General features: G+C 50.7%; 1 protein-coding gene across 9 annotated transcripts in view; it reads right to left on the reverse strand.

Moving 5' to 3' along the window:
* Positions 1-3,398: 3,398 nt before the first annotated feature.
* BOC (BOC cell adhesion associated, oncogene regulated) overlaps positions 3,399-15,402 on the reverse strand; it is a 70,898-nt gene continuing 58,894 nt past the window's right edge. For 6 of the 9 annotated variants that reach the window (XM_027586431.2, XM_027586432.2, XM_027586434.1 and 3 more), the window contains 11 exons: positions 12,460-12,622; positions 11,898-12,008; positions 11,181-11,387; positions 10,633-10,814; positions 10,069-10,174; positions 9,634-9,756; positions 7,075-7,296; positions 6,165-6,400; positions 5,871-5,947; positions 5,203-5,396; positions 3,399-4,154 (listed from right to left, as the gene is read on the reverse strand). In XM_027586431.2, the coding sequence (XP_027442232.1) occupies positions 3,967-4,154; positions 5,203-5,396; positions 5,871-5,947; positions 6,165-6,400; positions 7,075-7,296; positions 9,634-9,756; positions 10,069-10,174; positions 10,633-10,814; positions 11,181-11,387; positions 11,898-12,008; positions 12,460-12,622 (1,809 nt within the window). In that variant the 3' untranslated portion in view covers positions 3,399-3,966. Of the gene's footprint in view, positions 4,155-5,202; positions 5,397-5,870; positions 5,948-6,164; positions 6,401-7,074; positions 7,297-9,633; positions 9,757-10,068; positions 10,175-10,632; positions 10,815-11,180; positions 11,388-11,897; positions 12,009-12,459; positions 12,623-15,402 lie in introns of those variants that run through there. The other 3 variants (XM_027586428.1, XM_027586429.1, XM_027586435.1) reach the window with 3 other exon arrangements.

Below are 15,402 nucleotides of genomic sequence, written 5' to 3' on the forward strand. Positions count from 1 at the left end.
CTCCACAGAGCAGTTATTTGAGGGCTCAGGATGCATGAAATGCAGACAGAGCTGTTAGCTTTGGATTGGCGGAAAGCTAGAGACTACCCAGCTTCCTGAATCACCCCTGGCTTTGGCAAACTCCTCAGCTCTGAATGGAGCAGAGGAGTATGTTTTGCAAAATGGTCAACACAGTGGCTTTTCTCTGGAGGTGTTTGCAGTATTCTAAGTAGCCCCATAGCTTTTCATGTCCTCTGCATTTTCTTTCAGGTTCTAGTCGAGTCATTTGCTGTTTTTGATGTAGATCCCTAAGGCTTGATAGGTTACATCACTCTATCACTCTGAAAGACTGGCTCCAACCATCACTTTTGATTGTGCATAACATTTTAAACTAATTTGATTGTCCTTTTCGTTTGGGGGTAAGTGGTGATAGGGATTCATGGCTGTACCCATTTAGGAATGCTCTCCCTGATATTTGGACCCCTGTTAGTAACAGAGCTTAGCATTTGAGATTCAGAGCTCTATGGGTCCATATATATGAATGAGCGTCTCCACTGAGCTGTCCCAGAATAGAAGTTAGTCATGGAGAAGGAAAGGTGAGGAAGGCGATATTACATCAGTGTAGAAAGTGACCCAGCAATGTCGTCTTCCTAACCTGTGCGACCAGCCTGCTGATCTGTCCTCCCTCGGGATTAGATAGGACTTGCTTCCTTTCAAAGATTCTTTCATGTTCCTATTTAAGTGATCCAAAAAGTTTGTGCTCATTAGCTTAAATCTCTGGTGAAGTAGCTTCTCTACTGGAGAGCACCCACTGTCCCTTCCTCTGCTGTACGCTCTAAACTATGTGTGCCCTTCAAGCATCTAACAAAAATTGCTAGTCCTAGCTCTGAGGGTTTTACTTACTTATTGCTACATGACGTTACCCCCGAACATTGCTTGATGCAACAGGCACTTCTCTCACCCAGGTTCTGAGGGTCAGGGATCTGGGAGTAGCTTAGCGGGCTGCTCTGGGCTCAGAGTCTCTCCCAAGGTTGTGGTCAAGCTGTGTGTTGGGGCCACCCCATGTGAGGCTTGGCTGGAGCCGGAAGGGCTACTTCCAGACGCACTCACTTAGCTGTTTGGCAGGAGGCCTCAGATCCTCGCTGGCTGGCTACCACAATGAGCAACTGCCTGGATAAAGAGGTTGGTCTCCGGGGAGACCCCATTCCCTAGGTGGTAGTGAGAGCCAGGGGAAGTTACGTAATCTTCCTGGGCCTCATTTTATTATCTGACAAATGAAGGATTTGGATAAGCTCTAAGTCTCTTTCCCATTCTGAAATTCTGTGATTCTAATTGCAGCAAGAATGACTTTAGAGTCTATGGAAGAGCTGTGGCAAAGACTCCCTGAGTTTTTCAACTCTGTAAAACCAATCAGGATTATTGTCCCCTCTGCCAAATCGAACTAGACTAAAATCACCACTTATGTCCACAATAGTCAGGCCTTCATCCTGTAGGTTTGACAATATAGTTAATAATCAGTTGTTTATTTTGAATTTATTTTGAACAAGACCTATAGCTAGCTTTAGTTTCATTTCTACGTGATTCCAGACTTAGCCTTAAATCTGTACTTAAGTATAGTATCAGAGTCTTTGGGAAGTTCAGCTTTGGACAGAAGGAGACCACCAGGGTTCAGCTTTGGTGGGGGATAACTTTCCATTCACTCCTGCTCCCCTGATCAGACTGTTCTCTCCTCTGGCTGTGTCTCGGAGAAAGCTGCCTGACCTCTCAGAGTGAGACCAAAATCTGTCCACACGGAGTTACCTCTGGGTCAACTGCTAACGTAACTTGGCTATTTTGAACCCTTGTCCACAGTACCCTCAAAACCCAATGCTGGAAGAAAAAGCAGCTGTCAAGTGAAGCCCTGTGTCACAGTTAGTCACTGTTGCCAAAGCCGGCTGTCCTGTCACGGAGGACTGCCATGCCTGGGTGGGGCTGTGGGCCTGAGCTGGGCTCTGCACCCCACCAGCGCCTGCCCACTAGGTCCTGCTCTTCCATTGGTAAATTATATAGCCTTTGCCGGCTGAATCAGACTTTTAAAAGGCACTATAATAATCTGAATCTAAAGAAATAGAAAATACAATGAAATCGAATATCCAAGCCATTTTATTTTCTAGGCTAAAATTTAGAGGCCTGATGCCTTTCCTCTTTTCCTGCTATTGGCTAAGGTAAATACACATATTTATCTCATTTAATGTGCCTTAGAAGTGCTTTTTCTCTCCTAGAATTTTTTTTTTTGAGAGCAAAAACCATTCAATATTGTTATGGTTCCGGGGCTGTGCAGAAAGCAATTTTACGTATCACTTCCATAAAGTTCACCAAGATTCACTTCGACAACTACATGGGATCATCAAGGAGCAAAAAAATAAATAAGTAAAATAAAATTTAAAGCCAGTGGGCTAGGAGGTGAGTTACAGCCCAGCTCGGAGAGACCCTGGCTTAGCTGAGTAAGGATTGAGAGTATTGGCCCTGTCCCACTCCTGGAAGTGACTTTTAGGCCCACAGTGCAGGGTTGTAGCTGAAGTTACATCTTATTTCTTCTATCATTTCCATGTTCCTTACAGTCCTTCATTTTATTTCTTAAAGTATTTTTTAAACACAACTTTTCTAAAGATCATGTTGCATCTCGATGAGAACGCTTTTCCCAGTTTAGCTGTCGGACAGAAAAAGCATGCAACAAAGGTAAGCGCAGGCCCGGTATCTCTTCCGGCCAGTAGAGGGTGCACTTGTCCGAGTGTCTGGTTTCTCCCACGGGTGACTAGGGTGGAGTGAGTCTGGCCCCAGGACTCGTAACCAGATTCAGAGTCTCAGGCTGCATTGCATCTGTAACTCACCTTTGCTGAAATCTAGCACACAATTTCCCTCCTGAGAACGGCTGAATGTTAGGGCTTTCAGTGCAAAGCTTCAGCCTCCAGCTAGTGCCAGTTGCAGGTATAAAGGTTGATCCTGTGGTTGTATGGAAGTAAGTAAATGTTGATTTTAGACGACTAGTGAGTCAACTCCTCTGGCAATGTTGGTCTATCTTTGGAAAGAAAAGTGAGCTTTATCAGGCACCACACATGCACGTGCAGCCTAGCACTTAACTAAATGGCAATCTGGAGAAAATACTTCGTCTTCCACACATATCTCTGTGACCAAAGCTTTACCTCGAGTCGAGTCCATTCAGTAAGAGAACTGCGAATCTGCTTAACTACTTCACACTGTCTCCCTCTCGGGCTAAACAGTTACTAACACAATACTTAAAAAGACAAAGAATTAGACATCTGCTACCTTTACCAGCTCTCAGACTCTTGACAGAGTTGAAATGTCACAAGTGGAGATTTTCTTCAAATACTCAAACTGAATCCTAACATCTAAAGAGGATGCTGACTCATGTGACAAAGTTGAAGGTTACAGGAAGACTAAACATTTATTTAGAAGTTACAGTGTTTGTTTTTACAGAGATAGGTTGCCACAGATTATTGATTCTGGAAGTTTGTTAATATTTATAGGACTATACACATCTTAGTCTATTTTCATGAGCATCTTCTGAAAACGTCTCCTGTAGTACTCGGTCCAGTCGTCTTCACAAGTGTCTCCAGCCTGTGATACGGGGGCCATTGCTTTTCCCTCATCATTGGTCATGGACAGTGTGCCTAAGATTCATCCTCTCAGCAGCTTCTCTGGGGGCCTTGTGTGGCCTCCTGGGTGGAGGCAGAGGTGCTCAGTGAAGGGTTGCCTCCTCAGACTGTGTTACTCTTGCCAGGTGGAATCCTGTTACGGGGGCTTCTTTGATTTCCCCCTCATAACTCAATGGGTAGGATTCTCTGTGTCTCTCCAGAATTATAAAAACACATATACATTTATTTACAAGTGCATAAATATATAAATATGGCTATTATAGAAAAATAAATACCAATTTTCTCTCTTTTTAAAAACAATATATAGTCTTTCTGGGATATTGGTTTCTGCCTAAATTGTAGGAGGTGGTGTTTCAAAAGCTACGTGCACTGGTGAGCTGGGGGAGAGCCGCATCCCAAGTTCCTGCCCTATGTAGGCCCCTGTGGGGTGCTGGGAACACCAGTCTCCTCCACCCACTTGGCAGGAGTTAGGACTGTCCACCTCTTCAACTGGTACAAGGCCCAAGCAGCACGGGGGCCCTGAGGGGAGAGAAAAATGGAAAACATTAAAATCCAGACTGACCAGGGACCGTTGCTCAGTGGTACTGGGTCAGTCTCTGTGATGGGAGTTGGTTATACTAGCCCTAAAAGAGGCAGAAAGACATAACTATGGCAAGGGCATTTCTGTTCTCAGGTCTTAGAGACATGGCGGGGGGGTGGGGCACTTGTTACCCATGTGCCACCTACACATTTCAGTGAGGGAACACCGGAGACTCTCAAGCACTAAGCCTATACCCTGGGGCAGATGAAGTCAGCTGAGCCCATGAAATGTGGAAGAGAGCCCTGTTCTTTCCAGATATAAGCTGCTAGTCTACCCCTCTGATAGGATTTCTCTGGGCATAATCATCCCACCCCAGATGGAGTCGTTTTGATGATGCTGGGATCTGGCTCTAGGAGGTGCCTGTCTTAGAATTTTATCTCCCAGAGACAGAGTCTAGGATCTGCATGCGAATGGACATTCATGCCATGGAAGCTAAGAAGCATTAGCCAGTTGTCTGAATCAGCATGTGCCCCAACCAAGCGTCCACTGGTTTCCAAGAGCCTGGCACGAAGGAGGACTGTGGGGCGGGCGGTATGCACTGAGGCCCCGGAGAAAAGGCTCTGTGGAAGCACAGAGTTAGGAGGGTGAGGTGAGAACTCGGTTGCTTAATGGCTGATATCATCTCATTCCTTAATTAAGAGACAAGACCCAACAAAGCAAGGTATTTGGGGTGATTAGAGAATGCCTCTTGGTGTGATGAGAGGCGGTAGGAATTTGTGAATGGTCTTAAAATGCCGAGACCAAAAGGGCTTCTTTCTCTGAAATGGGGATGTATCCTTTTCTCAGCTTTTTAGAGCCGGCCCCACCTGGTTTGCCCCCACAGGCTCGCTCGCTCCCTGTCTCTCCCATAGAAAAGCTGTTGGATGGCTCTTAACACCACTTTTGAGGACTGTTCTCTCCCCCTCTCTAGGCCACTGTGGGGTTATGGACACCTACTTCATGTCATCCCCAGCCTGTGCAATTTCCCGCCCTGCCTCTGGCACCAACCTCGGTGAAAAAGAGGGTCCCAGGTTGCTTCCAGCCCAGGGCTCTGGGGTACGTTCCTCGCACCTGACTGGCCTGTGGCAGTGGGCTGCTCCTGGAGGTGGCGGCAGTCTTGGTGGGGCTGGAGCAGCAGGTGAGCTGAGTCATCAGGCAGTGTATATAAGAAAGAGCCCTCGTCTGGGCTAGACTTGGGACCCCTGCGGGCACGAGACCAAATGGAGAAGTGAGGTGGAGGCAGCGTGGGCCTGTCTGTCCACCGCCCTGTCTGAGGGCATCAGAGCTGGTCAGGGCTGACCATTTGAACAGTAAGAGATGCCATACCACCACTTCCGTGGCTAATTCTAGTCTATTTCCATTTTATTCTGTGTAAGTCGTGGGTGCGTGAAAGGATGTGCAGTCAGGTGTCGAGGGGCCTGTGGACAGAGCCAGTTGTATGTGGCTGCTCTGGCCTGCCGAGCGAGGGAAGGACTCTGACAGGCCAACCCATGCCGCAAAGCAGGAAGGGCATTATAACTGCAAACACAACACCTCCTTAGGAGACAAGTCCGGTGGAGCAGGTTGTCAGATGTGCCCCCCTCCCCGGCCCCCCTCAGTGACTGAGACTGGGTTTGAGGAGCTAATGAGAAAGAAAGCTCTGGAGTGAAAGGCAGGGATGGGAGAGGCCTGGTTACCTGGGAATCTGGTGACTGGGGGGGTCATATCCAGTGCCAAGAATGGTCTGCTTTAGCAGGCCGCTGGTGTCCTCCTGCTGCTCAAAAGAAAGAGTAACAAAAAGGTCACATCAGAGTCCAGGTAGCTTTCCTGTTTGGTGTTCAACAGAATGAGCCATTCCTTCCTGACTAAAGAGAGCCAGACCCAGCAGCCCAGGATTAGAGGCTGGAAGGGAAAAAGCCCCAGGAGGCAGCCCAACAACCTCCCCTATGCTGGCCCGCACCTCTGTGCCCCCATTCCCAGGACTACGTTACCTGCTGAAGCACCCCTGGGCAGTGCTGCTGAGCTTTCACGCCTGGGTAGGCCAGGGCAGCTGCAGGGCAGCCCCTGTTCACATGGCTCCCACGGGCACAGGCCCGGCTACTGGTGCCACTGAGATAGGGCTGCCCATTGGTCTGCTGGCCTGGGAGTCCTCCCAGTGGTACCATAGTATATTGGCAGGGGGAGGACAGAAGGGCACCTCGAGGAAAACCCAGGTCTGTGGTATGTTCTGGAACGACAGAAGGACAGAGGTATGCTTAGGCCAAGGAGGCCCAGGGCAGCCTCCAGTACCACAGAAATCTCAGAAAACTTCTGACTACATAGGGTAAAATGAGGTACGCAGGGAGCTGACACTGCCTCAGGGATGAGAATATTCTCTCTCCGAATATTCTTCCAGTCACCCACTTCTAACATTTAGACTTTTCTGCAGTGGGGAGAAGGGTGACTAGATACAGGGGCAAGAAGTGGTGAGCCAACAGAAGCAACATTTAAATGAGGCAAGTTGCCCAGACGTGTTGCCATTTGAAGCAGCAATTAGTGGGTAACAGGCCAAGAGGGGAAGCTCAAGGCATCCGCAGGCCCAGAGAAGCGGCAGGGAGGATGTGGGGTCCATCTGCAACACGAACATGTGGTCAGAGCAGCAGCTTCAGACATGGAAAGGAGTTGGAGCCAGATAAGTACTGAGCTCCAGAGACTCAGAGAAGACAGACCACTTTCCACTGCATGCTTTCCATCTGCCAAGGCCCATGAACTGGGAGGAAAGGGTCTGGGCGTGGCATATTTTTCTCTCTCTGAGCCCTGTGTGGGGACCCAGGAGCCGACGCTCTAGTGAATGTGAAGCAGGGTGCCTCCTCCCCTCCCTAGGCTCCTTCCCCGAGGTGCCGAGGGGGGTCACTCACTCACTTTGCTTAGACCAGGCCCTCCACAAACAGAAGGGGATGAAGGCGACAATGATGAGGACGATGGAGCCCAGGACAACCCCAACAATCAGGTAGGGCAGGTCGCTGGAGCGTGCCACCATGGCCCCGGTGCCTGTAGGCCGCTCTGCGGTTTCCGGGGGTGGCAGCTGAGGTGGGGCCAGAGTTGGGGGTGGGAGCCGACCGGGTTGACCAGAAGACTTCCGGGCTGTAATTGTGGACAAAACTCACTTCAGCATCGATTATCTGATATTTCCCCCCCAACAAACAAAAAAAAACAGCACCAACAACAAACCTGATTCCATGGGACTGGGAAATGGGGTCAAACTCACAAGGCAGTGCCTCAAAACTCTGTATTAGATGAGTGTGGCATCCAAGCTCAGCATGAAACTGGCCTCTAATGGGAGATTTGGTATTGCTGAAGGGAACTGAACCTTCTATTTCAAAACACAACCTGAGATATTTGTGAGCCAAGCACTGAATCAGACTGGGTCTTTTGGGCAGAAGAGGTGTAGGGCTTTTCTCAGAGAATAGCCAGTGAACTTTTGGAAGAAAATCTTTAAAAAAACAAAAACAAAGAAACGCATGAGGGGCACCTGGGTGGCTCAAACAGTTAAGCGTCTGCCTTCGGCTCAGGTCATGATCCCAGGGTCCTGGGATCGAGCTCCGCATCAGGCTCCCTGTTCAGCAGGGAGTCTGCTTCTTCCTCTGACCCTCCCCCCATTCCTGCTCTCTCTCTCACGCTCTCAAATAAATAAATAAAATCCTTAAAAAAAAAATGCATGAAACCAGCAAAAGAACTGGGAATGGCAGAATTTACCCATGGATTTGCTATTCCTGGGCAGATAAGGGTTGCAAAGTCCTAGGTCTGAGCCTGGTCGCAGAGCAGGGAGATGGAGGTGGGGAGATGCTCTAGGGCATTCAGTAACAGGGAACCACCCCTTCTCTAACAAGATGGCATCTCCTCCTGTGGCTCGTGCTAGTTGCAGGCTGTGTCTGACCTGTTAACGCCCATGCACAGCCATCTGCCTCTCGACTCTGACAGCACAGCTGGGGATCTCCCGCTACCTCTCTGAGGGCAGCTGCTTACATTTTTCTGTCTTCTCTTCAGAACTGCCAGCCCTCCTCGACCCTCTCAGGCCACACTCTCTCTACTTTGTCCTGTGTCCTGATGGCTGCCAAGTCCCTGTGCCCAGGGCCCTCCCCCGCCGGGAGACCTGCTTCTCTCTCAGGGTCTCGGAAGAATCAGCCCCAGGAAGTCTCCAAGTGGTTTCCCCTTGCTCCTTCCTTTCTCCTGGGCTCTGCTGCTCTTCTGGCTTCCCCATTTCAATAAATGGCAACATCATCCGTGTGCACTTTGTGCTAGACACCTCACGGTTCACTCTGAACTCCCCTCATTCTCCCCTGGCCCCGACGTGCTAGCAGGCCCTGGTCCTACCCCCACGTCCTCAGGACAGACTCCAACTCGTACCTTCTCTTCGCCCGTACCTCACAGGCACCGCGCTCTCTCCCAGCCCGCTCCCGCAGAGACACCAGGAAGCCCTCTCGACCCCATGGCCACAGGGTCCTCGATGATCCAATGCCCACGGACCCCCCCGGGTCCTTCCCTGAACATTCCCTCTCTCATCCTCCTTCTAGATGCCACACCCTCCAACCACCGGGTGCTACTTGCAGGCAGGCCCTGTCCCCCAGGCTAGACCCACCTGAAGCTTCAAGCCCTCCAGCCCGGGGTGAAGCCAGGGTGAAGCCTTTGCTCTTTGCCCTGGGCGCTCTGTGTGCCACTTGCTGCAAGACTTCCAGCCCCTCCCTTCCCTGCACAGGGGGGAAGCGGGCAGGGAGTGCACACAGGAGGCACTCTGCCTTTGCTGAATAGGGGAGGAAAGTAGTGCAAAGCTAGAGAGACAGTGTTGCCAATGTCGGGAAAATGGATTCTTTTCTGTCTCCATTCCTATTCCTTTGTGATCCTCTCCTGATTCTGTTCTTTGCAATATACCTGGGTTAGATGTTTCCATATTTGCAAAATGGACACGATGATATCTATCCACTTGACCAATGTGCAAATATTAACAAGTTATTATGTAGACATGTTTAACATGCTTCAGTGCAGAGAAAGAATCCAGGCTTGTCGTTAGATGAATTTGGCCCAAAGTGTGCTCCACCCTAACTGGCTAAGTGAACTTGCTCCGTTTCTTTCCTACCCCTATGGAATTGTAGTTAAATCCAGTAAACCAACCAGTGTAAGTACCAAATGTTATCGGACTATAGTGTTTATAGAAAGTTCTGACCTTAAGGATGGGTTCTATTCCATGAGTTCATCATGTATGAGTTAATTCCCCACTTCCTTGAAGCCATCAGGATGGCAACCCTATTCATACCTGAGGCCCAGGCAAATGAACAGAAGGGTTAAAAATGACAAGATTTAGGAGTACTTAGAAAATAAGGTGTCTTCATGGGGAAGAGTTATCAGCCTGCCACATGGAACAGTGACTTGGTCCTAGCTGGCTAGAAATAGCAAGAGGAGGGCAGAGAGCCTGAAGAGATTCACCTTTGGTTTCGCAGATCATCACGTTGCTGAACTCACTCTCCCCGCCCTCATTGAAGCACTGCATCTTAATGTCGTAGGAGGTCTCTGGCTGCAGGTGGCTGATGGAGTGCCAATATCGATCCCCTGGAAAACACAGCAAGAAAGTCACACGTAGTGATATGCATCTGGTCTGTCTGGAACCAGTCACAGTCGGACTCGGACAGGGTTGTGTGTGTCTGGGCTGGTGCCATGAATGCAGCAGGGCACCCTGGGGCGGAGGAGCACTGGAGGAAAGGAAGCATGTGGGTTTATGATCTTGATGACCCTAGGTGTGGCACGGGTCCATGATATGCGCACGGATGCTCTGTGGCCCACCAGCCCAGGTTTTATACTTTCACCAACACCTAGGCCCCCCTTGCCAACAGAGAAAACCATATCACCTGAGGTGCCGCTTACCTTCCACCATATCCTTCTTGTAGTCACTATCATTGTCACTGTCTGTGGGTCGATAATAGATATAAAAGCCATGGATTGGGGTGTTGTTGTTACTTGCTGGAATATACTATAGGGAATGGAGAAGAAAAACAAGTTGACCATGGAGCAGAGAAATCATGTGAATAGAAGCACTGGTGGATAGAAATTTTACCCCAGCCTGGAGTTTAAAAATTCACTGAGGGAGCCAAGAAAATACTTCTGCTGATATCTCCAAGGCTTTCTGGGGGAAGGCTGTAAGATCACTTGTTATTTAGCCTAAAGGTCCCCCAGCTCTTGGAGACCAGAAATGGCCATTTCTCCAAAGACAAAAGTCCCCTCTAAACCTGCCTGGGTACCATAAGGATGAGGCTCTCTGGCTCAATTCCCAGGTATGGGGGGCTTGGGCGGGGGGTGGCCACTTAAGGGGAAGGATCTTAGAAGAAGGGCAGAAAAGTGATTCTTTCCTGCTCCTGCTGCAGCAGCCAGCCCCTGTCATCATGAAGCTAGGCCCCATCTCCCCGTTGCACTCTGTGCGAGGCCACTTACCATCCACTTGAGCATGATGGTGGTCTCGTTGACAGCATCGGTGAAGGTGATGTAAGGGCCTGCCACAGGCCTCTCGTACGCACGGCCACTATAGCTCGACACCACATACGGCCGGGAGGGGGCGCTGGGCTCACTCTCCCCCAGCATGTTCAGAGCCCTGACACGGAACTTGTAGGAGGTGCCTGGTAAGGGACACTCACTTGAACCCAGGAGCTGGAAAACACTTCTGACCAACCCCCACCCAGCACACCCAGAACCTGGAGGGACCTTTTGGGTAGCCCTTCCCCAAACGCCAGTCCCCAAAGGACACAAGGACTCCCATCTTCTTCAGAAAGGAGCCACAGAGGGGACAGCTTACGGACCTCTTACGGAGAGAGGGAGGATAAGGAAGGGTTTGTAGGATGGAGGGGACACCACCAAGAGCATCCATGTATGCAAGACTGGGGCGGGGCCAGACCAGCAGAAAGAAGAGCCTCCAAATTTCTGACTGTCTTCCGAGGGGTCGGGGACAGCTGGAGGACCAGGTGGGACAGTGGTCAGACCCCTACCTTTCTCTAGGCCAGTGATCTCCACCGAGAGCCGGGAAGGAGGGATGGCGCTGGTGGCCAGAATCCAGTCCCCCACTTTCTTTAGCTTCTTGTACTCCACACGGAAGGACTGGATTGGGAAGCCACCATTCCCACGGGGAATCCAGGTCACATACACTGACGTCTCAGAGGCCATGGAGATAGTGGGCCTGTCTGGAGCTTCAGGGGCTGGAGGAAACCATACGTGAGGGAAGAGGGAAGCAGGAGGGACACGATAAGGTGGTTGTATTGCAACTGGACTTGGCCTGTTCCTGACTGGGGCCCGTTACCCGACCCCCCCAACCCTCCCCGTCTGGTGGCCGTATCAGATCTTCCAGAGCTAACCTGGGTCACCTTCTCCCAGAAGAAGCCCTTGAGCTAGGGCCCCTAGAGCCATGCTTCTGCAACGTCAGACTGTGGAGGGCCCAGAGTCTGTGCATCTCTCCTCTGTGCTGTCTGGACCCACAGGGTTAGCAACCCTTACCCCTCATGTCAGACTAACATTTTACTTGAAAAACTCCAATCTACATTTTCTTATTGGGGTTGGCTGGGGAGATGCCAAGAAAATATCGTAAGGCTTCCCAGACCCACGGAGCAAGATCCCATTCCACCTGCAGCAGTGAGCCTTCTGAGGTGGTGGGCCTGGTTCCAGTCCTGACTCCTGCTCGCTCCCGCCCCTCTGAGCTGCTGGGGGCTTACGAGAGAGGCGGCCGTGGTCTGGCTGACTGCTGCTCTGGGGGCTGGCTCCAGGGTCGTCTCTCTGGATCTGCTGCTCCTTGCTGGCCATGACGTCAGGTTTGGGTCGCCGTCCTGGAGGGAAATGGATCGAAACCAGCAGATGAGGGAGCCTGTATTAGGTCTCCCTTTCCAGAGAGTTCTTTCAGCCTGAGACTCTGCTGGGGGCGTCTAACAGGGTGATTCAAATCATACAGGACATTGGCAGTGTGGTCGGATTCCTAGCTCTGCCTGACCATTATGGTACTGTGCCTGGCCCCAGCGTGCGGGTGTGCGTGTGTGTGCATGTGTGTACACACACAGGTGTGCAACAGGGGCAGTGGCCACAGAGGCCAGCTGGCAGCTCTCCTGATGAGACACAGGACCTCAGCCTGGGCTCATAAACTACAGGGAGGCAACAGCTGAAAGGAAGATAAAGTTCAAGGTGAACAGCTGGCACAAGGTGAGCAGGGCTTCCCCTCCTGGGCCTGGCAGGATTTGCTCAGGCCCACAAAACCCCGAGCTGGGGGCAATGTGTGACCCTTACCAGTTCGGAAGGTGACCATGGCTGTCTGGCCTTCGCCTCCACAGTTGTAAGCTGCCATCTCCACTTCATACAAGCTCCCAGGGTCGAGTCTGGTGAGGGTCAGGCAGTGCTGGCTGGCTGCAATGCTGGAGACGGTCCAATTGTCAGAGGAGTTTGTGACCTGCTGGAGAAGGTAGCTGGTATCAGAACTGGCATCTCAGCCCAGAGCTACTGGTGGCCGTGGTTTGCGGAAAAAGCAGAATGGAGTCCAGCAGGGCAGGAGGAAGGGAAGGACCGTGGGCCGGGTTTGGGGAGGGGTGGTGCTGCTGAGCGCAGACTGGTCCTGCAGGCTCTGGAACTTCTATCCTCTCTGGGACAGTGAAGTAGGCTCCCTGGTCCCTCATTTAACCATCCCGTCAAAGAAAATTCAGTGGGGAGGGTCGACAGCCCTCTTAGAGCTGAGAATTTCCCCAAACACCTCCTATCTGTATTTCCGAAAACCTCCACATTTAACTTTTTTCTCCTTGCTCTATTTAAACCAAATAAACACAGTCCCTTAAGTTTATGTTCTGAGAGGATGATTAGGAGGATAAAAGCAGCAGCACCAGTAGAAAGAATCTCGGCTGCTGAGTGCTTACTGTGTGCTCAGCATGGAAGCAAGCACTTTACAGGCCCTGTGAAGAGCTTTCACGACAACAGACCAAGAGACAGGTGGTAGTTTTTTTCCTGCTTCACAAATGCTAAGGCTTGGAGAGAGGAGTAATTTGCCTACAGCTACCTTGCTAGTGAGCGCAAAAATCATGACTTGACTCCAGAGGGCACATTCGTAATCATATGCAACTCGTCCTAGAAAGAAAGAGTCTGGGAGCCAGAAAATCTTGGGTTTCAATCCTGATTGTGTCTCTAAATCCAGCTGTGTAACCCTGAGCCAGTTCCCTAACCTCTCTGATCCCTAAGGTTTTCATTTCTCACACTAGTCAAATGAAAGCTCTCAGTCTCTTCTGAAGATTCAGTGAGATGATGTATATAAAGTGTCAGGCACTAGCCTGGGACACAGTGGGTTCCCGGTGAGGGCCCGGCCCCTTCTGCAGACTCACCCCACATCCTCCACTGGGCGGGGGCCACCGTTTTGATCCCTCTCTTTCCACTCCTGCCCTCACGCCTCACTTTGTGCTTAAAAACTGCGGATGAATTGTAACTGTTATGGATTAACCTTTAATGGCCCCAAATTGCTAGCTCTTTAAATAAAAAAATCCAGGCTCCCTCCCCGACAGGTGATGTCGAGAGGCTGCTTCATCTCACCTACCCTACCTTTCAGGACAAGAGGTTTAACTGCCAACAGGGCACATCTCACAGAGTCTGCAGGGACTTGAGCTGTGGTTTGCTCAAGAATCAAACAGCTGGTAGGAAAAGCCCTTATCCCTAAGCAGAATATTCCGAAGGAGAACAAAACCTTCTATTCAAGGGACAGGGATGGTCTGGGCTCATTTATGTCAGACTTCCAGGATTTGTTCCAAGGGAAGAAGTTGTTACAAACTGAGAATCCTCAGTAGTACTGGAAACCCAGACACAGTAGCCCAGGGTCTGCAGATGCGGCAGGAAGTGAAACTGGCTTCACAATGGGAAAAAGTGAAAATGAGCTGAGTGCTTCCCAGTCTCCTGCAAGAGAAGGGGCTGGAAACACAACCCAAACACTGATTTTTCCCTTCAAAATCCTTCCTTGTGTGACGATCCTTAAGACCTGCTAGTCCTTCGAGAAAGGTCCTGCTTGCAAGACATAATTACTGTCTTGGCTGTGTCCACCTAGCAGCCCCAAGTGCCCCAGAGGCCAGAGCCTAACCGAAGCCAGACCCAGCGGGGGCACGGTCCTCTCATTTTCCCTGTACCCCTTTTCTCCCTTGGCCCTCCCGGCGCTGGCCTCACGCTGCCACTGGGCTCCAAAACAGAACTAAGAAATAGCCTGGTCATTAGTCACTGTCACACACCCACAGGGTGAATACGGCCCTGGCCTGGCATTTCCGGATCACCACACATGGCCTTTGCCAGCCTGCCTCTTGGTGAAGCAGTTTCATGGCCACCTATTGGCCTGAAAAATATGATTCTTGTTCTCATTGCTGGTTCTTGTCTCCCGTGGACTGTAAGCATCTGGCCTGCCCTGATCTCTGTCTACAACTCGAGACGCAGGTGTCTAGTTACATACAGAAACAGGATTAGGACCAGCCCTGCCCCATAACCTGGGCAGAACAATGCAGCTTTTTGTTACAAATACATTCACCCCCATTTGCTGGCTGGCTCTGAAGAGGCCAGCAGGCCGTGTTAGTGAGAAATTGCACCCCAACCCCCACCTAGGAGGCAGTTTTGCCTCAGGGGTCTTTCCGACGAGCCAGTGCGTCTGCGGACTTGTCCTGGGCCAAGGTCACAGAGGGAAACAGAGCGAGAGGGGCTGGCAGGGTCCAGAGCAGGGGAAAGGGCTACTGCACAGCTGACATGCCGCACTGCAAAGGGCTGGGTTCGTTTTTTGGTTTTGGAGGGGGAGAAGAGTTGATAAATACTTTTAGTATATAAAATATAGCACCTATAATACATTATCAAAGAACATTAAAAAAAAATCCATTTAAGAACAGTAATTTTCTATTATCTAATGGTCTTAGAAAAAGCAGCACACATCTGGGATGAACAGAAATGCTCCTCCAGGACATTCCTTAAAGGGAACCTTATGCCCTTCTCCCTGTGGGGTAACAGCAGGTGAGCTCACGGCCCTGTCCTGCCTCACAGGACACCGTGTCCAAGAGGATGGCCTGGCTGCTGTCCCCACACCCTGCCAGGGCCAGAGGTCCCCTCCCTGCTAGCTCCCGAAACCTCCACCTGGACAGGCCTCCTTCTGTCAAGGAGAAACAGCTGAGGTTTGAGCAACTTGATGCGCTTTCACCTCCAACGCCCGCTTGTCAAAGCCGAGCCATGAGG

Source organism: Zalophus californianus, chromosome 1 (genome assembly GCF_009762305.2).
Source record: "Zalophus californianus isolate mZalCal1 chromosome 1, mZalCal1.pri.v2, whole genome shotgun sequence".
NCBI lineage: Eukaryota > Metazoa > Chordata > Mammalia > Carnivora > Otariidae > Zalophus > Zalophus californianus.